This window comes from Cyprinodon tularosa, unplaced genomic scaffold (genome assembly GCF_016077235.1).
Source record: "Cyprinodon tularosa strain WSP-4 unplaced genomic scaffold, ASM1607723v1 ctg1000, whole genome shotgun sequence".
NCBI classification, from domain to species: domain Eukaryota; kingdom Metazoa; phylum Chordata; class Actinopteri; order Cyprinodontiformes; family Cyprinodontidae; genus Cyprinodon; species Cyprinodon tularosa.
In genome coordinates, this window is record NW_024037784.1 from 167,080 (window position 1) to 192,415 (window position 25,336).

At 37.8% G+C, this 25,336-nt stretch overlaps 1 protein-coding gene across 1 annotated transcript; it reads right to left on the reverse strand.

Moving 5' to 3' along the window:
* Positions 1-835: 835 nt before the first annotated feature.
* On the reverse strand, positions 836-9,953 carry LOC119776773 (membrane progestin receptor gamma-B-like). The gene is made up of 8 exons (XM_038275403.1): positions 9,702-9,953; positions 9,133-9,260; positions 5,847-6,052; positions 5,292-5,418; positions 5,078-5,122; positions 4,462-4,552; positions 3,991-4,135; positions 836-1,885 (listed from the first exon to the last, which is right to left on the reverse strand). The coding sequence occupies exons 1-8, from the start codon at positions 9,753-9,755 to the stop codon at positions 1,605-1,607; spliced, it is 1,077 nt and encodes a 358-aa protein (XP_038131331.1). The 5' UTR covers positions 9,756-9,953; the 3' UTR covers positions 836-1,604.
* Positions 9,954-25,336: the final 15,383 nt, after the last annotated feature.

Here is a 25,336-nt window from a genome sequence, read left to right on the forward strand (position 1 = left end):
GCCTGAAATTATAATTAAATTGAATAAAGGAAATTTCCAAAAGTACTTTAAAATCCATATAATCTCTTTATTATCTTTAACAAATTGCGTCTGTGAAATAGCGTTCATGTTTGACTTACCTGGAACAAACTCCCACAAGGCTGCAAAAGGTCTGAAACCCTAAGTTGCTTTAAATCTGTTTTAAAATCCTTTTTTTTTAAACAGATGTCTTTAGCTCTCCACAACCACTAATGAGCATTTTTCCTTTGGATAAACTTTACATGCACAAGTGTGCTCTAACAACCAACTACAGGTGCTTGGTTCCAGGTATTTAGAGATTCACTTCCATACAAAAAGCCCATATTCTTATCTTCAGCTACCACAGCATACATGTCAGATTAAATACTACTTAGACTTCAGCGATAGTATCAAGGTGTTACTTTATTGTGTCTCTTATACTATATCCATTGGTTGTGCTGTTCTTTTTACATCTCTCTTTGCAGGTGACGAAGCACACTTAAGACGCTTTATCATTGTCTGCCTTTTATTTCCTTTCTTTCATCTTTTGTCCTTTTTCCTGTTTTTCCTTTCCTGTTCCACTTTCCAATTTCAGTGTCCATATAATCTGTAAATTCCCTGCATGAATTATAATAAAGCTATTTATATGCATTAATTAAGCGGAACACTACGGCAATAGCCATACTGCTCCACTTGTGAAAGCAATTAATCTGGGTTATAATAGTACAGTAATAAATTTCATAAAACTACTGGCCATTTGGTTTTTCCCCCATTATACCAGCCCAGAAAACCTCTCCCATGCAGAGAAGTAACCTAAATTCAAGCATCTGACAATAAATCACAGATATAAGCAGCTCTGCTTGGTTTATTAGCTTTAAAAGGTTTTAACTGGTACAATGACATTAGTTTAACAAACCACAGAAAGTTATCCAAAGATAGAAATTCAGGTGAGGTAAGAATTTTATCTGGAAAACCTACAATAAATAACTGTTCACTTAAATACTTTTTACATCTTTTTTCAAAACAAAACAAACAAGAAATTGCAGCATTTTCCAAGTAAATGAACACATGAATCTTATGACAATATCCTTGGTTAAGAGTTTCAGCAACATCTGTTACCACACCACTTATGAGGCCGTCACTATGCTGATAATTCAACCTCAAAAACCAAACATTCAGCAGTGCCATCTAAACGATTGAAGAAGAAGTGTTAGGAACATGAAAACTTAAAGTGACTATCTCAGCCTTTAGCTGAGTTCAATATTAAAATGGAATTAGGAACTTGACATCATTGTCGTCCCCTGCAGTCTCTTCATTCACCACCTGCACGGCACTCAGAAAACTCAGTAAAAAATAACATCTGTACAAACATACGAAGGAGCTACACATATTACAGCCAACCTGCTGCACCTGTAGCTCTATACAAGAACAAGTTTCCACAGAAACAGTTGAATTAATTACAGTGCTCACTGCATTTCAGCTTATTGCTTAATGTGTTCTTTGATTTTCAGCTCAGCTCTTGAATACTTTGAGTGGCTATCACAGCTGAATACTTTTACACCATTTCTTTGTTTTTCCTCCAGTCACTTATTCTTCTAACTTAAGGTTTAGTAGCAGGAGCAGTGCTTGGTTGCCTGTTTCTTTTTATCTTTTTCACGCTTGCTTTCTTGGCATGCTGGAGCAGAGAGAAGAGGCAGACTGAAGAGCAAGATGATGATCAAATTCAGCACCACACAGAGCAGCGCTGGACCCACTGAGTTAGCAAACGAGATGGGGATGGAGTTAACGGTGAGCCAGGAGCGTCTCATCACCAGGTCCTGCTCCACGGCCAGCATTTGGAAGTGGGTGCCTATGATGGCGCACACATGGAAGAGCTGGTGGCTGTGACCTGTAGAGGGAGCAGCCGAGTCACATTTGAGAAATTACTTGTGACCTTCACTGCACAATAAATGATTCACCGCTGTTATGATTGGAGGTAGCTGGAAAGAAATCCAGCAGTTGTGCATTAACATTTCCTCACAATGTTTAACCCAGAAGAGAGAAAACATGAGATTGTTTTACAGTGAGCATGTTCTTAATCTCCTTAATCTCATATAAAACAGGTGGTTGTAAAATCAAAGCAGCAATGACTCAATTCCCTACTGAGTGCTTCAGTATTATGAATGATTAATATTTGATTTATATATCTACTCTGAGAATTGCATCAACTCTTTTATATGCCGTTGTGAGAAATGTGTGCATACCAGGCACCTTTATCCTCCTTGCTGAGTATTGTCATCATTAAGTATTTAAAGCTATAGTGGAGGATGTTCTTTTTCCAGGTGGATCACCAAAATAAGTGGTCCTGCTAATTGTCAATCAGTCTGCTGATATCAGGCTCAGACTGGGAAAGATTTTTGCCCCCCCCCAGTCAATCGTGTGCGTCACATTGTGGATTAACCGATCTATCTTCAAGCATCACACAACAACCATCACCAAGACTTCTATAATGCGGTTTTACTAGTTATTAACATGGACGCCACAGTGACTGTTGCTGCGTAACGTCCACACTCACCACATCATCAGGGGTGCCAGATGTCACTGACTAACGTTTTCCAGGCCAAAAGATGTTCATAAACCACCTGGGTATACGAAATCTCGCCCCATTTGAACCAAAGTCTATTGATCTCTTAGGCCATAAATCTAAAGAGAAAAATATTTTCTATCCATAGACGGCCATCCTAAACTGCCAGATTGGGAAACATCCCGACGTGGCCACAATGCAAATAAGACGGGAAACGTTAGCCTTTAGATGCAAGCCCATCATGCACAGCAACGTATCTTTGCTAAATATTCTAACATAAATTCACCTAGTATAAGAATAACATGGTCATTTGGTTTAAAGAAAGCATTAGTTTCGTTTATTATAATTTAGTTTGTTGCAAGGATTTTACATTTTGAAGAAATAGAAAATTACACCATATGCCAACCATCACAAAGATGTGCATGACAAGGAAGGCCTATATATACTGCATGCATCATTTAGGTAGTTAACATTGTATTACTTCTTGAGATCCTTGAGTTATTTACTGTCACGGGAAGGTGCTTCGGCAGAGGAATAAGTTTTGGGGCCGGTATGAATTAATTTTGCACACTGAAATTAGGACCAGTATCACAGATAACCAGTCCAAGCCTGGCTGATATGTTTACATCAGGCCATCCTACATGCTTGTCCCCATTTTCACTTACCGGTGTTCTGTTAGATGAGCATACCTGGTCAGACCAGCATACCCATAGTCAATACCTGTTTATCCCTTTAGTTTTGTACGAAAAATATGAGAAATGGGCCCGTGCACGCTCTCGCACAGGTTTAATAGGCATCCCCGGGAATAGGTAAGGGGTTGTGCTTGTGAATTTTTTTCTTAAGTGTAGAGGGCGGGTCTTTTCAAAATTGGTGAAAATCCTCCATTATACCTTTAATTACTTATTTGTAAGCTCTATTTACGTCTAAAGGCTTAGATTGTATTTACCCAATTTCCATAATTTTGTTAAAAACTTATTTTCTTTGCCCAACCATTTTTTCATTCAAACTGTCGCTTTTTTTTTTTTTTGTATATTTTAATATTTTTTAATATACTCTGTGTTATAAACATGAATAATATGAAAAAACACAATTTAATTTAAACCCTGCCTTAAAAAAACATTTTACAATAAAAAAACGTATATCTTGTTGCACAGGTGTCTGTTCAAAACATAATATGTAGTTGTTCTCTAAACAATGGCGTTTTGCTTAGCTTGCACTTTTAAGTATTCTTCTCAAATGTCCTCAATCTAAGACTTTCTTTCTCTGCTTGTTTAGTGAACTATTCTGTATATTGAGTTTTAAAGTAGAGGTCAGGAGTGAATCCAAATGCACTATACAAAAAAAAAAATCATCTGTCTAATCTGTTAGAGATTTCTGCAGCAACTTGATATAAATGTGACACCAATGACTGCACTGCAGAGGAATCTTACCAATGTAGTCGAAGCTGCCAGGTGCCAAACGCTCAGGGAAGCGCATGGCAAACAAAAAGCCAGTGATGAAAGCCAAGGCAATGTGTTTATAGTGGAGCATGTTGGTGTCGTTGTCAGTGCAGCCCTCCCCAGTGCATAGAAACACCTGGGAACATGACACATATGATATCAGCAAACAAACTAAAGCAAGTTGAGCATGTTTATATGTCTTCATGAGGCTTAAGCTGACGTTTTTCTAAGATGCTAGTTTTTAAATACAAACATAAATAAACTAATGCTGAATCAGTATTGAAAGAGTAGTGAAGGTTTCGTACTATTGAGCAAGAGAACACATTTAAATGTTATACTTCTCTGAATTAAAGCTATCTACTTGCAATCAGAAATCTCTTGTTCTATCAATACAGAAAGTCTGAATTGAATAATTGGCAAAGGGGCTAAGCTAAATACAAATGTGGAGGATAGCTGCTGTACCCTGTAGAAGAGAGGAATGTTGTCAAACAGGTAGGGGTATGCAAAGGCAAGGATCCGAAAGAATTTGCTGAACTTTGGACTCTCAGGTAATCTGGAAAAAAAGAATTAAAAAAATATGTTTTAAAATAGTGCACTAAAATTACCCTGATTATGAGCTGCTCATTATCACCATGATAATGAGAATTTATTGAGAGACTGGTTAAGATCAAACATGATATTCAAAGGTCACTTTTTACACCCGATGTATTCATCACTATTAACAACTTTGATTTGTACATATTTGGAACGTTTAACAGTTATAAACCAGTAGAGGCTTTGATTTTCTCACAATAAACTGATTGAGTCAGGTTGTTACACAAGGTGTTTAACCGCTGCTTGTTTGTTTGACCTGCCCAGGTGAAACTGCACGGGCCAGTTTAGGGCGGGGACCTACGATCGCTGCCAACCAACACCTATTTCATTGAACAGAATCACGTGAACAGATCCAACAGATACCTGCTGGAATGCAGGCTGACAAACCAGCAGAAATTTCTAGAAGGCAGCCGCCTGTTTCTTTAGGAGGATTTAAAGGGTGTAAAAACATTTTCGAAACACAACAGGTGTAAAATATCTTTACCTTTTAACAACATCATGGTTATACTGCAGGAACGGAAGACCGAGCCTAAATGACAGGGAGAGATGAGGGTAATAATGTTGATATGAAGGTCATTAACATGTGCGTCTATTGATGATAGGATTTTCCATTGGCTCAAGAATAGAGCTGAAATTTTCTAGCTCCTGATAAAAAACAATATCAGTATCATGAGTAATAAATAATTTCTTTATTGCACCTGGAGTAACAGGCCAGGATGGTGCAGACGATGGTGTTGGCCATGGCGATGGGAATGTACCACTGGTGAAAGGTGCTGTTCAACCACTTGTCGGGGAAAATGTAAAAGGAATAAACAATTGCAGACCCTGCAACAGCACAGAATCAATGCTAAGAATCAGAAATAAAAGGTCTTAAAAATGAGAGACAATAGTGTAGCTATATAGCAACCTTTGAAAATCTGAAAATAGATTAAATGCAAACACTTCTGATATTCTGAAATGTTCCTGGTTAGTCCCTTACAATATAATGTTTAATCGAGAGGTTGTTTTAGTATTAATCACAATTAAATAAATAAATAAAAAGCAGTTTATTCATCGGGATCTCTAAGATAAACCGTTATCCTTTCATTTTTAGAAAAGAATAGAATAGAAAATCCCTTTATTGTCCCAAAAGGCACAATAGCTTATAGAAAAAATTAAACCATATAAAACCTTAGAAAAATTAAAAGAGTTTAAAGGAGTTAAAAGATAAAAAATAAAATACTATTTGTAGGCAATAGTAGGGAAGCACTTACCCAGGCTGTAAAGACTGAGCGCCCCATAATCAAAAAAGAAGCAGATGTGGCGTGCCCGCACTGACATGGTGCTAAAGGTGTGTGCACAGCTGGATGCCAAGGGATAGATGCAGCAGGAGAAGAGGAAGACCAGCAGAGGCCAGGTGAAGGTGTCCTGCCATCCCTGCTGCATCAGCACCACTGTCACCAGCTTCCACAGGAAGTACCTGCCACAAAAAAAACAAAAAAACAAAACATGACTTTTCTTCTTTTATGAGAGAAATCCCAACTGCAACGATAATCCACAAAAGACAAGTATTAAAAAAAATTGAGGTTTCTGCAACACTCTAAGAAAAATATTACATTAGATTCAAAGCTAGAAAAAATGCTTTTGCACAAGAGTGTATTCTGGAGATATGAATGAAAATACTGTGACATCAATACAGTGTTCTTTAAAATCCTCTTACCTCTGTTAAAATATTAAGAAATAGTTCATTTTCACTTTACACGCTGTTAGAAGACTAAAAGTAGTAACCTTTTTTAACATTACCGTTTACATGGGAAAATGTTGCGTGGAAACTGACATCTAAATTGAAAGAATAAAGCACAAGGAGAAACAATAGGATGCATAAGATTTACAGATTTTATTTATCAAAATAATAAAATGCTCAGCCATTTTAACAGAACTCAAAATCCTAAAATCCAAAATTTTATTCTTTCAGATCACATTATGCTACAATTAAAAGATAGACCAAACTAAACACCTGTAAAGCAGGGAGGTGGCAGTATTATAGTTTTCTTACTGAAGATATAGTGCAGTTACTTGCTTGTACTTTAAATTGTGGCTAATAGAAATCAATTGATTATTAACTAATCTTTCTGAGACACTGATCAACCTAAAAATAAAACAAAGACACTGAAATTCTGATTAAAATAAGAACAAACACCTAAAAGGAAATGGAATAATACCTCATAAAGAACATTATCAGGATATTGTGGGAGAAATATGCTTTCATAATAAGTTATCATGTTGAATAGTTCTGGATTAGTGACATGAATAACAGGAATTATATACAGAAGGAAAAATTAAAGGGGTGTATTAACATTTGGTGCTTGACATTTTGGTAGTTGTCTTCAAATGTGGGTGTGAGTATAGTATAAACAGACTTCTTCCTTCTAGTCCTCAGCATAGCAGCAGGTAATTACAAAGTAATGTGCTAAAATACATAATTTGTTTCATTCTGTTTGCTCAGGGATTGAAATACGACTTTTACACCAGATAAATTACAAACACTAAGGAGAGTTGGCTCCTTAGGAAGAAAACAGCCTTAAAAAATATTGCAATAAATTCACCTTTTAAACAGAAAACATTCAAATGATTAGTAGACGTTGTTCCCTCAGAGGAAAATATCTCTTTGTAAAGTAATGAATTATTATCCCTCAATTAAACTGTATTTTATCAGCCCCAGTCAGTTTTATAGCAGCAAAGAGCACCACACAAACAAGCAGGTCTGACCAGGAGGCAGGGGCGTGCTTTGTGTTCAGTGTTTCCCTGTCACCAAGTAGTTAACTAATTGTGGCAAAACGCATGGAAGCCTGAAGCGCAGACCTGCTCATTAGTGCCAAGCCTTTAGAACTACACCTCCCCCTTGACACAAACACCCATGTGTCTTCACAATATTCCAAACAGACCTACAACCTCGCACAAACATGTAGATAAACACACCCTCTCCGTTTCTTCTGGACGGTGCAGCCAAAACTACTTGCATCTCGGTTGGGAGGAAGTGAAGCGAGGCCACAGGGGGCACTAATCTCAGCAGTAGCTCTAAAATACTCACGTTAACGCAGAGGCAAGGTGAACGCAACTGCACATCTGGAAAATATCCAAGTATTATGTTGAACAAAGCAGGGGACAGAAACTAAAGAAAGGATTTTGGTGCCTTTTTAAGCATGTTTGAATAAATTACTGAAAAACTATGAAGCTCAGGAGATTATTTCTTCAGTGGATAAATTAACAGGATCATAAAGGGAAAAGTTGACATGCAATGACCGTCTTTAAAACAAGACAAAACATAAAGCATATAGCATTCATAGAAAGTTTCGATATATTGCTCTAACTAAAATATTTGAGAAGAGGGCCTTCTATAACTTAATACGACTGCTGTCCTTTTACTTGTGCGTCTTTTGGACAGTAGGTGTGTTTTATAAACATTTTATTGATATAAAACCTGAACTAGTCTTATATTGTCTTGTATTATTATTTAGATAGAGGACCTCTGTACTGCTTTCTTATATTCTGTAGCTTTTTTAAATCAAGTGAGTCTGGAAAAGGTTAGTTTAAGTTCACCTTAAAAATACTGATGATGTATTGTAATCATTATTTAAAACATCCATAAATGGAGGGTTATAATTTTTTTCTAGTAGATTTATAAAGTGTTTAGTATCAGCTTTTTATATGCAGTTGTGAAATTGAATGATGTACGATTTTTTATAGATAAGATTGTCAAGGCATCATCTTTTCAATGTTACTTGCCCACTTTCCTTTTATTTATTTTTTTCTTTATTTTTATATATTTCTTAAAATGAAGCCCACATCATAGCCAGTTATTATTTTCAATGCAGATTGAGGACTTTCATTTTATTATCATTTTACTCCTGATACATTAACCTGATTTGCTTTTCTTTGATTTCAAATTCAAATTAAAGCAAATTAAATCCCCATAATAAAGCTGCATAAGCTTAGAGGGATTCCCTTAATGTTAAACATTTGTGGCATGTCAGGGAAACACCGTAAAGCAAAGGGGAGACCCACATGGTTGCTGGGATAATGACCTCAAAACAAACCTGTCAGTATGTTCAGTCTGGCTCACGTTACACTGATGACAGACACATTGTTGTCCCAAGAAAACTATATGCATGGAGAAAACTAAAAGATACTTGTTGTGCAGCACGGAGATAAACAAGCACAAGAAAGTTTAAATAAAAATGAAATATAAACGAAGGTAGAAGGTGAGAACCTAAAGATTTTTCTTGTGAAAAAAGAAAAAGGTGATATTATGTAAGGCATGTCTTTGGCCTACAGGTTTTACAGGATGTGTGAGATTCCTCTCTCATGATGTAAACACATTTTGGGTGTTTCGCATTATATAATCTCTTCATCTTTTTGATACAGTTAAACAATATCTGGTCAAACTGTCATTTTTGGTACACAGTTTCACAGAATCACTGAAGCTTAATCCTGTAATTGAGTATGAATAACTGGTCCTGTGTGTGAATAAAGCTTTGTTAAAAATATTTTCCAGCTTACCAGGTGGGTAAAAAGTGGGTCCAGATGTTGAGCGTCTCATTGGTCATCTGGAAGAGGCTGAGGATGCAGTCAGTAGCTGAGCTCCGAGGGTGCCGATACCCAGAAATGATGCTGTCCTCATGGAAAACCTTCAAACAGAAAACAAACAACATTGTTTACAGCTTGGGTGGCTTAGAAAATTCGAGAAACCTATTTCATTCCTTCTGTTCAGCCCACAAATCCAACGAAAATATATTTTATCCTGCATATGAGACTGATAAACTCTAAACAGCATATAGTATATACTCTAATTAGTCCAAAAATCTGCCTGTCTCAACAAAATTACTCTGAAACTAGATATAAAGGTTTATCCTCTATAAATATGGCTTACACTCAACCCAAACATTTTCTTCTGGACACTTTGATTTTAATATGACCAGAAAATAAAGCACCATGCTAGAATAAATAGGAATAACAAGGAAAACAGATGTTATAGATAATTTAGATTCAACAACAATTCCCCGTTCTGATTCAGGTTACTGAAAAGAGATGAAATCAGTTAAACTTGAGAAGATGTGTAGTGAACTTACTTTGGGCACCTGATTGATGCTGAAGACTCGTGGAAATTTGATGAGGCTGAGCATGACTGCAGGGGAGCTGTAGCTGGTGTGTTAGAGGACAGGCGAACTGAGGCCGCAGGCCGGGTGTGCCGCAGACTTTATGAAGGTGTGTGTTGCCATGCCGTCTGCAAGGTTCCTCCCCTTTAGCTCCTTCCTCTCCAAACCCGGCAGGAATATCCAGTCCACCCGCCCCTCCTCCTTCTCTTCCTCTTGTGGTGGAGGTGGAGGGCGTACCTGCAACAGGTGAACACTCACAAACTATGGTTTACCAAAGAAGGAAAAATAATCATTTTATTTGTCTTAACTTTGAAGTAAAATGTTGTCAACCAACTATCTCTGGCTCATGTCTTATCACTACATTTTATAATCCTTATGATAAGACAAACAAACTGGTCTTCTAATTGCCAAACCCTGTTCCTTACATAACAGTGGAGCCAGAATTACAGGTTCACCAACTAATCTTCCTATTAATGACAAAAAGCTGTAAATCCAGAAAGTTCCTTCGCCTCTTTGCTTCTCAGAGAGCTGAATGTGAATACCAGCCAAGTTTAGGGTGTTTCAGATTAGACACGACTGGTGAATGAAGGGTGTGAATCAGTCTGTCAGTAAAGTAAACAGAGCTCCTGTGCTTTCCGGCCTAATGGTTCATTTGTCTGATCTCTGAGCAGCGGTGATGCCTACAGGGATGGGCCAGACCGATCAGAGCTCCCAGAGTCCGTTATCTTGTTTAAACTCTAAAACCATGAAGACAAACATGATTCCAATAGTAGGAAGTAAAACCTGTCGTGGTTTGCAGGAGAACTTGGACAACAATGTAAATTAAAGAAACAGTTCTTACATAATATGTTGCTGTTGACATCAGCTTACTTCAGCAATGATTGTTCTCCAGGCTTTAGTTTAAACCCAGGAGTTGGTTAATGCTTTATTTCAAACCATTAATAAAAAACTCAAAAGTATTCAAAAGCTGTTAAAACTTCCTCTAAAGTGTAAGAGTAAACTAATCTGTGAGCTTTATTTATTTTCTTAAAAGCATTGTTTACGATGCTTCCTGCTGAAAATGAAGAGATGCTGACTGTCTTGTGCAGCAACCCTGGGCTTCATGCAGCTCCCTCCCACAGGAGACGAGCAGCACCAGAAGTCTGGACAACAACATGGCATTAAAAGAAAGAGAAACAGCCTACAGTTGTGTGACTGAAAGTTGGTTTGGATCGACACAGACTCACTTTAAACTATTATGATTGGTGTTAATGAGTAACTCTTAAAAATGTACACCTCAAACAAACTCAAGCACTAAGAGTAAAAACCTGCAAGAAGGAGAGCAGGGGAAGGACAGAGCAATTAATCGTCAACTAGAGGAAAAGCTTCTGTCTGATCATTTATTTAACTAAACATTTTATATCAGAATCAGAGAACCGCCCTTCCATCCATCTTCTTTCGCTTGTCCTGTCGGGGTCTTGTTGGAGCTGGTGCCTATCTCCAGCAGTCTATGGTGAAAGGCACCTTGGAAAGGTAACGGGTATATTGCAGGGAAATACAGAGACTCAGAACCATGCACAAACCCCCAAGGACAACACATAGACCCCAATCAACCTAACAGCCACGTTTTTGGACTCTGCGAAGAAGCTGGAGTACCCAGAGAGAACCCAGGCATGCTTAAGGAGAACATGCAAACTCCATTCCTAGGCCAGGAATCAAACCTAGGATCATTAAACTGTGCAAAGAAGCACTCTTGTTATCTTTGGAAGACTTTCTAGAGATCTGAAGTCAATATTTGGACTCTGAATCCCTCTAAATCACTTTTTATATAGTTTCACTTCTGGTAATTAAAAATAATAGCAGACTGAAAACAAATAGCTGTACATTTTATGAACAACTATATTTTAAAAAGTCAAGTAATTGCTCATTTGCTGTCAGTCAGATGCTTAAGGGAAAATGTTTATGTTGTACAAACAATAAGAGAACCTTTGATGTACAAATTAAATATTCCATATAAAACTCCATGGTTCCAAATGTTTAATGGCAGTAAAGAGCTTTCCATATGATCCTTGCTATGTTTGTAGCCCCCGGTTATAAAGGGGCCTAAGTAGAATCTGATTGGGGGCCCTCCTTCTGTTAAAAACAGCATCAAAGGGTTTCAATATGGATTTGGTTGAATCTGAAAGAAGGAACCAAGTTTAACAAGCTGTACGTAATTAATATATATGTTTTTATTATTTGCTTTAATCAAACCAAGTTAAATAACAAAAAAAGAGAATAAATTCTTAGCATCATATTCTGACTCTTTTAACATAACAATCCAAAAGTGAAGATTATTGTTTCTCTCATAGAGAGATTTCATCTGAAGCTATTTAATAGCTTCAAATTCAATAATGCTAAGATAAAATTTATTAGTACTATTGTCATTGTCTGTGTTAACAATCAAGCATATCTTTTAATTTGGGCTTCTAAGCAGTGTATTAACCTGCATTATGCATTGGGATCTTATTCCAGCCTCTTTCCTATTTGTGTAATATAGACCACAGGTGAGACAGAGCAGGCATGCTCCTTGCAGCTTATCATTATCTCACAATACAAAATAATTTCTTAAACAATTCCTAAAGATCACCACCAAAATTTTATGTGTTTTAAGTTGGGCTAAAATATTTCAGAGTGATCTATTTAGCTTTCTTCCGTAATCTCATTTCAAATATAGATCAAACACAGAATACAGCAGCAGGAGCATAAGACTGCTGTCTAATTAGCTGACACTTGGAAATAGGAGTCACAACCAGATGAAATTAGATCTCTGATAAAATGTACCTTTCTCGTTACATTTTGTTATTCTGTAAAAGAGCACTGTGGTTTCTGCACAGCTGCTGGTGAAAGTAAACTTGCACTTAAGGTTATTGACCTGAACTTATCTACACAGATTGAACAATTATGTCCTGTTTGAATATTAACCCTCAAATATCAATTTTATTGTCTATTACTTTTATATAACTGGATTTTTGGAGATATAACTAGTCAAAGTACTAGGTGTGACATAATACCTACATCAAAGATAGATTAGTTTCACAAATATGAAAGAAAATTGACCTTTCAGGCTGAATTAATGTACCATGTCTCAGTAGAACTGTTTAACTTTTAGTTTAACCTTATCAAATTGTCGAACTGCATCCTTGAGCGGATGCAAACAGGCTGTATTCAGGATTCAGAGGGTGGTCATTGTTAGAGATGATGCTATTAAATGATCTCATCCAACTATTTATGATTTTTTTCCAATGATCGGTCTTCAGTATTTTCATGTAATGAAGCAATTCAGATTTTTCAGCAATAGGCCAGGCTTTTATACTGTTTGGTATTTAAGTAATGCAAAACACTCATCACTGAGGCATTAAGAATGTGAAGGAATTTCATTACAATGTTTCGTGAAAATATTTATCATCAGATAAGATAGAAAAAGTATGCTGCAAGATGATACAACTAATTTGTTATCAAGAGGCAATGTGGTGAAATGCTGTGAAGTTTGTGCATTTAAATAGATTTTTAATTTTTTTTTGTTAGCCTGATTCAGAGAGCTTAGAGGAGGAATAGACATCAGGAGTTTAACCCAGCACAGAAATAGTACAACTTCTACAGTTTCCCTTTTCTACTTTTGGGCCTGATGGATCTTTGCTGTGCATCGCACACCATTAGGTGCACAAATCCTTGACACAATGTAGGATAACCTGTTTATTTCTCGGTCATTCCTGGAGTTGCTAAAAGCACGTGTTTTTTTTGCTTTTATGGGTTTTTAAGGAGTAGACTTCATTTTCTTTTGCATTGCTTCCTGCAGCCAAACAACATCAGCAGAAACATGCCAGCTTTTTTTGTTTATCTTCTACCGTTTTCTTTATCTTCCAAACTTGCTTGGTCACAAACAACATTGCTTATGATGGCTTAATTATTAGTGCGTGATACTAATGAGTTTGTCACTGAAAAAAATTCCTTATTCCCCACACACACCGTCCTGTATATGGGGGAGATCAGTGTTGGATGATCGATTATTTGTCGTCAAACTCATCATATCGGAGTCACAGGGCAATGTGAAATCATTTTTTACCTAAAACCTTTTCTTCCTCAGTTTTAAGCAAAAATTTGGGTGCTTAAATTCAATAATTTTTAGAATCTACTTTTATTTAGGTTTAATAAAAGCCATTTTATTTCCACATTTTACCTTTGGAAATGGTCCCTGCTGAAATATAATTACAAATATTTAATGGATTTGCACCATAATGGCAGAGCCTAGAGCAAAGTATTCTCTAACAGGGTTTAAAAAAAAAACAACAGAAAACTATCATTGAAATGAAGCCAAGAGGAAAGCATTTTTGAAATTGTTAAAGTGTTAAAGTCAAAGTGATGAAGACTCATTCATAGCTAGCTGCATAGTTTCAGGAGTTGGTATGTACTTCCTAAGTTAGGAAATCACTTTACTAGTTTAGTTTCAGTTTCATTTCAGTTGGCATGACTGAAAGCACTCCTACTGTTTATGCCAAATCTATCCCTTTCATATAAAACATAAAGGGATAACAAAGAAGGTAAAAATCTGCCTTATGTTTTTAATTATGTAAGTAATTTTCTAAAAATTGTATATTTTATCCACAAAAGGGCTATCGCTCTAAATAATATAATAATCCTATATCTATAAATTGTTTTTGTTTTTTCTTTATTCAGAGTTTATCTGGATAAAAGCCTAAATAATTTGATATAATCTGCAACCTCCCCCCACTACTTTTTTAGTATCCTTTATGTATCTGATACCAGTGTTATTCTGATACCAGTGTTATATACCAGTGATTCCTCTCTAATAGAAATAAACAGAAAGTAGATTTTAAGCCTTTCATAGCTGATGTTGAACTTTAAATGTTAAAACTTAAAAATTTTAAATTAAAAGACCTATTGAGAACAGGAAAAAATAAACTTTCAGACCAAATTAATGTGTAAATCCGTTGTTTGATGTGTCAAAAAATGTTTTCAATATGCCAAAGCTGAGTTACAGTTTGACCAACAACCAGATTAATTGAAGAAGCTAGAAATATTAAACTAATGGAATCTCGGTGTAGTATCCCATTTCACCACCAGATGTCAGTGTTTTCTAATGGATGCTTCCCATTGAGCAGCTGCTTGTAGAATTATGCAAAACTAACTATCCAGTTTAACATCATTTCTGACTAAAATACTTTCATCTCTCCTAACTTGGTGGTTTATTTAAAATAATATTACGGTAAATGTAGCTTATATTTATCTCTTATCTTCAAACTGGTGTTAGATAAGTTTGTGAAATAAGTAAAAAGCCTCGAAAGACTAATGATAATACTTTTAAAAAATTACCCCCCAAAAGGCTCCTTTTATTAAACGTTAATAAGACAATGTTTGCTTCAGGGAAACACTCACTCCATCTTCCAGTGGAAAACAAAATGAGTCTCATGAAGGGGGCTTCTAAATGTTCGTGTAATATCAGCACATCGAGGAAGCTTCTTGCATTAAGTATTTATCTAGTTGTTGCAGATGTTGTTTTCTGGGAAGGGGTTTTGTATTGCAGTTTTTGTTCTTGCAGCACAGTTGTCAGCATCAACCTCTTAAGGAGTTAAAACGCTACACAGTAAATGCATGTAAGTGTGCACTGATTTGCACTTATGGATTCATGCAAAAATATTTATGTGCAGATTGAACTATGAAAATAAGAGATTTATTATTAACTGAACATAATACTTGAATTTTTTTAAACATTTAATTATTAACTTTGTTTTTCATGACCAAGAGCACACACATTAGGAATGAAGAAAAACTAACAGTTTATTTTCACTATTTATGAAATATTCTTAATGATATTGCATTGATGAATATTAACAAATATGTTGAAATAAATTGTTTTTAATACAAATAAATGGGAATAAATCACAATGAACAAGACGCTATGTATCAATAGTGAAGAAAAATCAAATATAAACACTGAAAGATGAGGTGCTAAATGATTAATAATTGTTCAGTTACTCGTTTTTTAATAGCAGTTCTGCTGATGTTCTGCTGACTGCATGTCGTGTCTTTATGGGACTGAACAGGCTGCTGTGCTGCAGCTGCTCAAAGTCTTTGTGACTCCCTGGTGTTTTAGCTGATGAGGTGTAGTTGGTGTCTCCAAATGAGGAGCACGCGTGCTAGTCGGCCCCCTGATACATTATTAATAGTCGCTAGACTCCAGGCACTGCTGTTTTTCCTCCACTGAATTTCAGCCTTTCACGTTTTTTTCTTTTCTTTTTTATCTCCTGTGCTCATCTGCAAACGCCTCCACCGCAGACTTGCTTTGTCTCCCATACAGCTCTGTTTTATGTTTACTCTAACTCCCGCTGCTGCTCTGTCTCCTTGTTGTTCTCCTGCAGTACCATCATCATACCTGGTTTAGTGATTAGGTGACTGGTGAAGACTTTTGCTCTCTCCTTCCTTTAAAGTGCCAGCTGCTGCTCATAAATGAACACAAACCTGGTTTGGAAACTGGAACAATAAATCACTGTCTTTCATTTTAGTGCAGATATTGTTTTGCTGTCTCTGGCGTTCATTCACATGACAGGGTTGTCTATTCAGCAGCATAAAGGAAGAAAGAATGAGCTAAAAAATATTTTTGGCTGAGCAGGATGAGAAGCAGATTCTGTGATGGCAGATAGCTGCTAATGAGGTTGGATTTTCAAAAGAGTTCCTGAATGCAAGAACAGGCTCTACATCACTTTCTTGGAGGGACGAAATTGATACTTTCCTCATATCTGTCAGTTAAATGCAAATCGGCAGTGTCATCTGCTCCTCAAAGATTCAAAATTACACATACGTCTCGACAAATATTTGGTTAAATATCCTTTGACAATCTGCAGCGAAACCTTTGAGTGTCCATCCGGAATAAATCGGTCAGGTTATCTGTTGGAAATCCTGATTTACACAGTCAGACACATAAACAGAAAATCTATACAGATTATACAGCAATGCCTACATTTAACCTATCCATATTATTGTTGTTTTTTTTGCACATACTTGGCTTTTCGGCATTATCCAAAGTCTAGGGTTAAGGTAATGGTAACTTTAAAAGGTAAATATTAACCTGCTATATTCTTTCCAGAGCCAGTGCGTTTATTCAGGATCATTGTCCTGTTGTTGTTCCCCCTATAGAACAAGGTTCATTCTTTCAGCGGATTTCATTTTATGTTGAAGAATTTGCAGGTAATAATTTATCTTTCCCCCTATAATTCTGTATAATTCTATAATAATTCTATAGTAATTCTATAATAGTCCAATAATTTATCTTTCTGCTATCCCCCAATCTTAATCTGGGGATTTAAAGTTGGATGTCAGTCTTTCAGGTGATTTTCTCCCCCTAGATGCTGGAATACCTCACCTCATTCAAGACTGAGTCCAGCCACCCTCTGGAGGAACCTCAATCCAGTTTCTCGTTCTTTCAGCCATGATCTATATCTTATGACTAAAGGTGAGGGTCAGAGCATAGATAGACGAGTAAAGTTAAAGCTTTGCTTTTTGGCTAAATGTATCATACCAACACTTTTGAGAAAGACACTGAGATAATTAAACTTCTCCATTTGAGGCTGATACCTACCCTTAAACAAGAGGGTGCAATCCACCTTTCTCAGGTTTAGGAGCATGCCCTCAGATGTAAATCTTAACATGTATGGACAAAAAGCAGAGGAAAGCCATTACGGTTGACATAGCAATACCAAGCGACTGCAACATCAGGAAAACGGAACATGTAAAACTAGAGAAATACCAGGGGCTCAGAAAAGAGCTGGAGAAAACCTGGAAGGTCAAGGCATCAGTGGTACCCGTGGTCATTGGGGCACTCGGGGCAGTGACCCCCAAACTGGAGGAGTGGTTACAGCAGATCCCTGGAAATACATCAAACATCTCAGTCCAGCTAGGAACAGCAAAGATACTGAGCAGAACCCTCAAGCTCCCAGGCCTCTGGTCCGAGGACCCGAGCTTGGAGGAAAAAGACGGAAAGACCACCCGCGATGGGTGAGGAAGAGTTTTTTATTTTTTTGTACTACTATAGCCTTTAGCTACTGGAGGACATAGGGTTCGCTTTTCATCAATCTGCTTCATTCTACTCCTGTTCTCCAATTCCTCAGAATTTGTCAGTCCAAGCCTTCATTTTATGCTTTCTCTGCATTTTATTATCCTTGTAGCTCCATCTGGCCAGGTTCAGTTTGACTGAGACTCCACATTCTCCACACCCTAGAATGAGGCATTAGTTGGGCTGCTGTCTTCAATTTCTCTAATAGATGATTATGTTGAACCTTGCCCAGTGCTTAGTCCTGGTCCCTCCTAGACATAGCAATGTGCTCAGCTTTTACAGAGACTTACTTTAGCCACATATGGAGCAAGTTAACCACTATCTACCATATTTCTACCATAGAGAGTATTAATGGATCAGTACTTCGATGTTCCTTTTTCACATCTCCTTGAACCCCAGTCAGGCTCAAAGCAAAGCAGAGTTTTTTCTCTCCATTGTCGCTGCATGCATGCTGGGTGAGGGACTCCTATAGAGTCAATGACACAATGCAAGCGAATACTGTCAGCAAATACTAATCCGGGAGGAGCGAATCCTGAAAAGTTAATAACACTCAGCTGGGTTACCTTTGATAAAAAAAAAAAACTTTTTTTTATCAGTCTGACTGCAAGACTCAAATTGTCTTTGTGAAAAGCAGACTCTTCTCGATGTCTGATTTGTTTTAAGTGCCTTAAGATGACAGGTGTTGTGAACTGGTGCTATATAAATAAACAGAATTAAAACTGAATAGAATTTTAGGGCAAGGTTCTGAAAATACAACTTAGTAAAGGACTGATTCATAAATAAAGTTTTGCCCCAGTTGACAAATACCCACCACTGACTTCTCTTAAGGAACACAAAATAATGTTGCTGCCAACATTAAGAGTTTAATTAATATTTAACTCTAGGTGGGAATTCTGAAGCTCCATTTCAAATTCTTTAATGTTCTCGATGAAGGGGGAAGTTTGAGTCTTGTCTTTAGTGAATATAACTTTTAATTATAAATAAACTCCCTAAACTTGCATGGACTTTTAAACCCACTCATTAAGCTTCAGTTCATTAATGAGGATCAGTTTGGACTCATTCCTTCTCCAATCCTCTGTGGCAAAAATGGGCTTTCCTTTTATCTCTTCTGCTCTCTAATGATGCAAAATAATGTGACCCTCAACATCCCCATGTCTGCTCTCATTACTCTCTTTTTATTTCAATCAATGCAGATTCCTGTCTGAAGTCTTGTTGAAAGTTTGGTCTCCATGGCTTCTCGGATAGTTTGCCAAGTTCCCACTTATATCTTCTTTCTCTGTGCAGCATAAAAAAAAAATATCTTAAGTTTTAGTGTAACTGAACCAAATGTAAAACCCATTTCCCAGAGAAATTCTCTGATGGTCAGGGCTAATGGTAGATTCAAACTGATATGTAATTTGAGCATCAAGTCAAATTGTGTTCAACCAATCAGCTCAGTTCAGCTTTGCAGTGTAGTGACTGAAGGTGACCTTTACCTGTACTGGACGACTACATCCTCTTGTTCTAGTCAGCTTTCTTGATTGCATCTGCATGGCACACATGGGGCCGGTTCAAGAAAAGAACCAAGAGTACCTTCTCCCAACATATATCTGTAGACAGTTTGCATCTAGACTGATTTTAAAGCTCAATATTAAGCTCATCCATCCAATACGCTTAATCGTGAGGGGTGCTTGTGCCCATCTCCAGCTGTCAATGGGCGAGAGGCGGGGTACACCCTGGACAGGTCACCAGTCCATCGCAGTAGGGCAACACAGAGACAAATAGGACAAACAACCACTCATGCACACCTAAGGAGAATTTAGAGAAGCCAATTAACCTAACAGTCATGTTTTTGGACTGTGGGAGGAAGCCAGAGTACCCAGAGAGAACCCACACATGCTCAGGGAGAACATGCAACCTCCATGCAGAAGGACCCTGGGTCAGGAAACGAACCCAGAACCTTCTTGCTGCAAGGCAGCAGTGCTACCCACTGAGCAGCCCTCAACATTAAGCTCTTAAAACATTAAAAGCAAGTTCTATTTTAAAATGGATGTGTTTTATTTCATTGAGTACTGTTTATGAAGCAACCCTCTGATATACAATACAGGTGTACTCTAAAGAGTTGTATACATTTTACAGTAATAATCTCAGGCTTAAAGGAGCAAAGAGCAACAATACATTATTTTAGATATAAAGAAGCATAAAATAGGAATTTGAGGAACTAAAAAGGTATTTTTAAAAAGGATATGGAGTGATGTCAAACACCATCTCTATGCTGTTCTCCAGTCTCACGTTTACAAGCCAGTCTGGCCACGCTACATCAATGTTATTAGCTGCCACTCAAGGCTTAACCCCTCCCTAACTAAAGAGGACTGTGTAGCATCGGAGTAAAATGGCAGAGAGCTTTTCCAGCTGATCAAAACGTTCACCTGAATATTATTTTCCAAAATTAAGTCCTCAATGCAAACAACATTAAAAAGTTATGAGTTTCTTCTTTACTACACATGCTCCTTCGCAAAGTCTGTGTCGGACGTGTATTAAGCGGTGTCACGAGGTCCTACGGCACTTTTGAGTCATTTTGTAATTCCAGCATGAGACATAGCACACTGTGAGCTTTCAAAATTTGATGTACCTCAAGAATTTTCAAAGCAGGAGATGCTCGAACTGGAAAATTTGGTGATTCCAAGCGACATTTCACCTGCCCTTATGTGGGAGTCTACTACTTAGAACAGCTACAGTTTTTAAAAGTAGGATCACAATCCTGATAAACTGATAGATAAATTACATTTTGATGGGTCCTTTTTCCTCTTAAAACTCAAGGACATCAAAAACACACCTGACATGTGTCTGACTAGCATGCACAAGCGACCAAGATGAGGGAACGGACAGCAAATACGTTATGACATTAAAAAAAAACACGCAGTTGGCAGTGTTAATAGCTAGACCAGCGGACAGGAGTCTAAGGGGAACCCCACTAGGTTTTTCCATTCAATCGATAAAATCAACTGACTTCACCAAGGCAAGGCAAGGCAAATTTATTCGTATAGCACAATTCACTACGAAGACAATGGAAAGTGCTTTACATGATTAAAATATAGGAAAATAAAACAGAATCAAAGCAAGTAGGAAAAAATAAAAAATGCAAAAACAAAAAAAGCATTAAAAAGAGCATTAAAAACAGTTGGACTAAAGAAAATAAAAAGGTTGAACTAATGATGTTTCAGTCAGATATGATTTCTAAGTCTGTTAGATGTTTGTCAGAGGGATAAAATCTGAGGACTTTTATGGGTAAACCCCACCGATCCTCAAAAGCCAACATGCAAGACAAATAAGTAGAACTCTCACAGGAGTATAACACTGAGAGTCTTAGAACAAGCTTGGAGGGAATTGGAAACAAATATGATTATCAAATTATACCTGCTTGTGTCATGAAACGGGGACAGATGGACCCAGTATTCAAGGTGAGACAATCAGTAGGAAAGTTCAAAACGTTTATTAAATAAACAAAACAAAAGTGGAGCTGTGGCTCGCGGACACTGCAGGATGGGGAGCGGGGCACCGCCCAATCACAGACACTCTGCAGTGGGAGAAACACAGGTAAGTGACCACGATCATTTAACAGAAGATTATCTGAGTTGGTCACTTACCTGGTTTAACAGTCCAGACCAAGAATGTCCCCAGTGCTGCAGTCCCAGAGGTCATGCTGGAAGCCGATCCTGGTGAAGGATCCAGAACAGACAGGAACAGACAGAAACAGGCAGGATCCAGATCAGGCAGGAACAGAAACAGGTGGCAGGATCCAGACTTCCAGGCATCCACAGGCTCCCAGGAGGGTTCAGAGTCTGACTGGGACCGGAACTTGAAGCTGGACTTTAAACAGGTCTCCTCCCTGGAGCCAGGCTTACTGGGTAAAAACTGAACCTCCCCACATAATGAGCCAAAAACCCAGAGGACTCCGCGGTGGAGGAACAGTGGACGATCAGGAGACGACACAAACACAAAAACCCTCTTTCCACTGGCTGCACTGAACTGAATATAAACTAGAGGAAACAGGTGAAAGGAATAAATTATAATTGAGGCAGGGAGGGAAAACAACAGGTGAAAGGGATTACTAATTAAGGAGCAAACAGGCCAGATCATGACAGCTTGATGCTTTTCACATCCAGCTTCTTGTCCCTAACATCTTCTTTTACCTCAAGGGTTTAAGGAACTTGCATTTCTGGAAAGTTTGTACATTTATGTCCAAGATGAACTTAAAAGTATTTGTACACCAGACCAACATTTTCCTGAAATCCCACAGCATCTAACTGATAATAATTTGAGTTGGTATAAACACAAAGCCAAGCTTTCAGGTTCATGCAGGGCTGATTAGAAGACGCAGAAAGATACTTGCAGGCCGGATGGACTGGGACATCATTAAGACAAGACAATGAATGTGATGTGTGTTTGTGGCAAAAGAAAAAGATACCTGGATGGTAATTATGCCAGAAGGTAATGAAAAATGCAAGCATGTTGCAGAGGACAAAGTCCTTCTCGGGTGTCCATGCCCTTCACTGGATCAGGACGGCCTAATTAGGATAAATTATTTATCAGGATTGCTTTTCTTCTCAGCAGTTTTGAAAAGAGAATGTTCATTGCAAATAAGTTGAATGCCTCGCTCCTAGAGGAAACAATTTAAAGATGGGCAGAAAGATCTATCACTAAAACTACCTCTAAAGTAAACCAGCCTAAATAGATTCATGAAGAAGCAGCTGTCCAAAGACAGATTAAAAATAAAGGCATTTCTAGCCTTGCAGACATTTATTGGTCTGTGAGTATGGCAGCTCTGAGATTGGTTGTTTGTATAAAGCAGCACAAACAGGTTTAGTTTGATAGCTCTCTTCAGATTGAGCCCCTCTGGAAAAATGGGAGAGAAAACCCTGTTTAGAAACCATGAGGCTCAACTGAAATACTCTTCTGTCCATATAAAAAAATGAATGATTCCTGGAGAAAGGGTTTATACTTGAAAGTTACACAGACTGAGCCCTTTGGACACAGTGATGGAAAGAAATGTATGTGTTGTTATAAGACTGTCAAAACAGAAAAAAGACTCTACAGAATGATATGCATGGTGATGGAAACAGCATGACGTGGGGCCATTATACAGCTGCATCTGCAAAAGTTAGATGGAACTATGAAGAAGCTGACATTCCTCAACTTGAAATCAAAACCTGTGTAACATTGAAACCACAACTGGGTAATCCCCAACAAACATTAAAACTGTTTTTGGAACTGAGGAAAAATCTGCAAAGAAGATTAACAAATATCCATATTATATTGGTGGCTACAAAGGGGGTATAAAGCTGCTTAGGGACAGTTCTAGGGACTGACAATTCTTAGAAATACCAACACGTAGAGACAATGGCTTCAGAAAATGGATGAAAACATAAGAGTGAGCATGCATCATTTGTTTACCCATTTTAATAAGAGAATATCAACTTACATTAAAATCGGTGCACACACATTTCTGATACCTAATGGCAACCTAAGCTGTTTGTTTCTAAGCAGGACAACACAAGTTTATTTACTTACATGCATCCTTCAGATGTTTCTGCTCCTTCATTGGAGTCCAGCTGTGTTTAATTAAACTGATTTGACTTGATTAGGGAAGACACACCCTCCTGTCTATATAAGACTTTACTAGGGATTTTGCTCTAGAGAACTTACTGTCATAACTGTAACATTGTATCTAACTTTGGATAAATGCATCTTCTAAATGCATAAACATGAACCTTATAGCTCACAGTGCATGTCTTAACAAACGAGAATCATGAGGTTGAAGGAACTGCCCAAGATTGATTGAGAGACAGAATTGTGGCAGAGCACAGATCTGGCCAAGGTTACAAAATAATTTTTGCAGCACTCAAGGTTCCTAAGAGCACGGTGGCCTTCATAATCTTTAAATGAAAGAAGTTTGGGATGACAAGACCTCTTCCTAGACCTGACCATCCAACTAAACTGAACAATCATGGGAGAAGAGCCTTGGTGAGAGAGGTAAAGAAAAACCCAAAGATCATTGTGACTGAGCTCCAGAGATGCAGTAGGGAGATGAGGGAAAGTTTCACAAAGTAAACCAGCACTGCGGCCCTCCATCAGTCAGGGCTTTGTGGCAGAGTGGCCTGACGGAAGCTTCTCCTCTGTGCAAGACATATGAAAGTAAAAACATGAAGGACTCCCATAATATGAGAAACAGATTCTCTGGTGTGATGAGACCAAGATTGAACTTTCTGGCGTTAATTTTAAGTAGTATGTTTGGAGAAAACCAGGCACTGCTCATCACCTGCCCAATACAATCCCAATAGTGAAACATGGTGGTGGCAGCAGCATGCTTTGGGGATGTTTTTCAGCTGCAGGGACAAGAAAACTGGTTGCAAATGAAGGAAAGATGAATTTGGGCAAATACAAAGATATCCTGGAAGAAAACCTCTTCCAAAGTTCTCAGGACCTCAGACTGGGCCAAAGGTTCAACTTACAACAAGACACACAGCTTAAATAACAAAGACGTGGCTTGGGAACAACTCTGTGACCATTCTTGACTGACCCAATCAGAGCCCTGACCTAACCCAATGGAGCATCTCTGGAGAGACCTGAAAATGGCGGTCCAGCAACGCTCACCATCCAACCTGGCAGAACTGGAGAGGATCTGCAAGTAAGAATGGCAGCTCAAAAGGGGCTTCTCTCAATAATGAGCAAAGGGTCTGAATACGATGTGATATATCAGTTTTTCTTTTTTAATAAATTTGCAAAAAAAATATTTTTGTTTTTTCCTTTCAAGATGGGGTGCTGAGTGTTCATTAATGAGAAATAAAATGAACTTTATTGATTTTAGCAAATGGCTGATATGAAACAAGGAGTGAAAAATTTAGAGGGGTCTGAATACTATCCGTACCCATGGTACTGCATATTGCAGATTTCAAAAGCAAGTACAATTTTTTTTAAATCTTTTTTTAATATAATCGACATATTTCAATTATTTGTAATTAATTAAGATCGGTTCTTCCTTGCCCCTTACTGACTCTGCTTTTGATCGGATCCAGTGGGCCAAAATCTTGACCAAACTTGAGCTGTGCAACACGTACCTTTTGATTCGCATCAGCGAGGGAGACAAATATGAATAGCTTGTCATTCCATTCGCACTAACCAACGCTTCGGCGGTTTACCAAAAAAAGACCAAAGATGTTCTAGGAGGCATGGTAGGACAATATGTATTTGTGTATCGTGATGACATAATTGTTTACTCCAAAGACTTAAAAACACACCAGCACCACGTTAGATCAGTCCTGCTTATGTTATATCAGAATCAGCTATATGTTAAGGCAGAAAAGTGTGACTTCAATGTTTCCACCACTTAATTTCTTAGCTTCATTATGTCCCCGAACCAGATTAAAACGGATCCTGCCATGGATAAAGCAGTTTCAGAATGGCCTGAACCCTCTGACCGCAAACAGCTACAAAGATTTCTTGGATTCGTCAATTTCAACAGATGCTTTATCAGGAACTA

Excerpts from the sequence above, each read along its gene's own strand:
- LOC119776773 (XM_038275403.1), bottom strand. The coding sequence starts at position 9,755 with ATGCTCAGCCTCATCAAATTTCCACGAGTCTTCAGCATCAATCAGGTG. Across the intron at positions 5,123-5,291 it reads ATCCTGGCCTGTTACTCCAG|GCTCGGTCTTCCGTTCCTGC; the intron begins GTGCAATAAAGA and ends CCTGTCATTTAG. Across the intron at positions 4,553-5,077 it reads AACCATGATGTTGTTAAAAG|ATTACCTGAGAGTCCAAAGT; the intron begins GTAAAGATATTT and ends CTTTTTTTCCAG.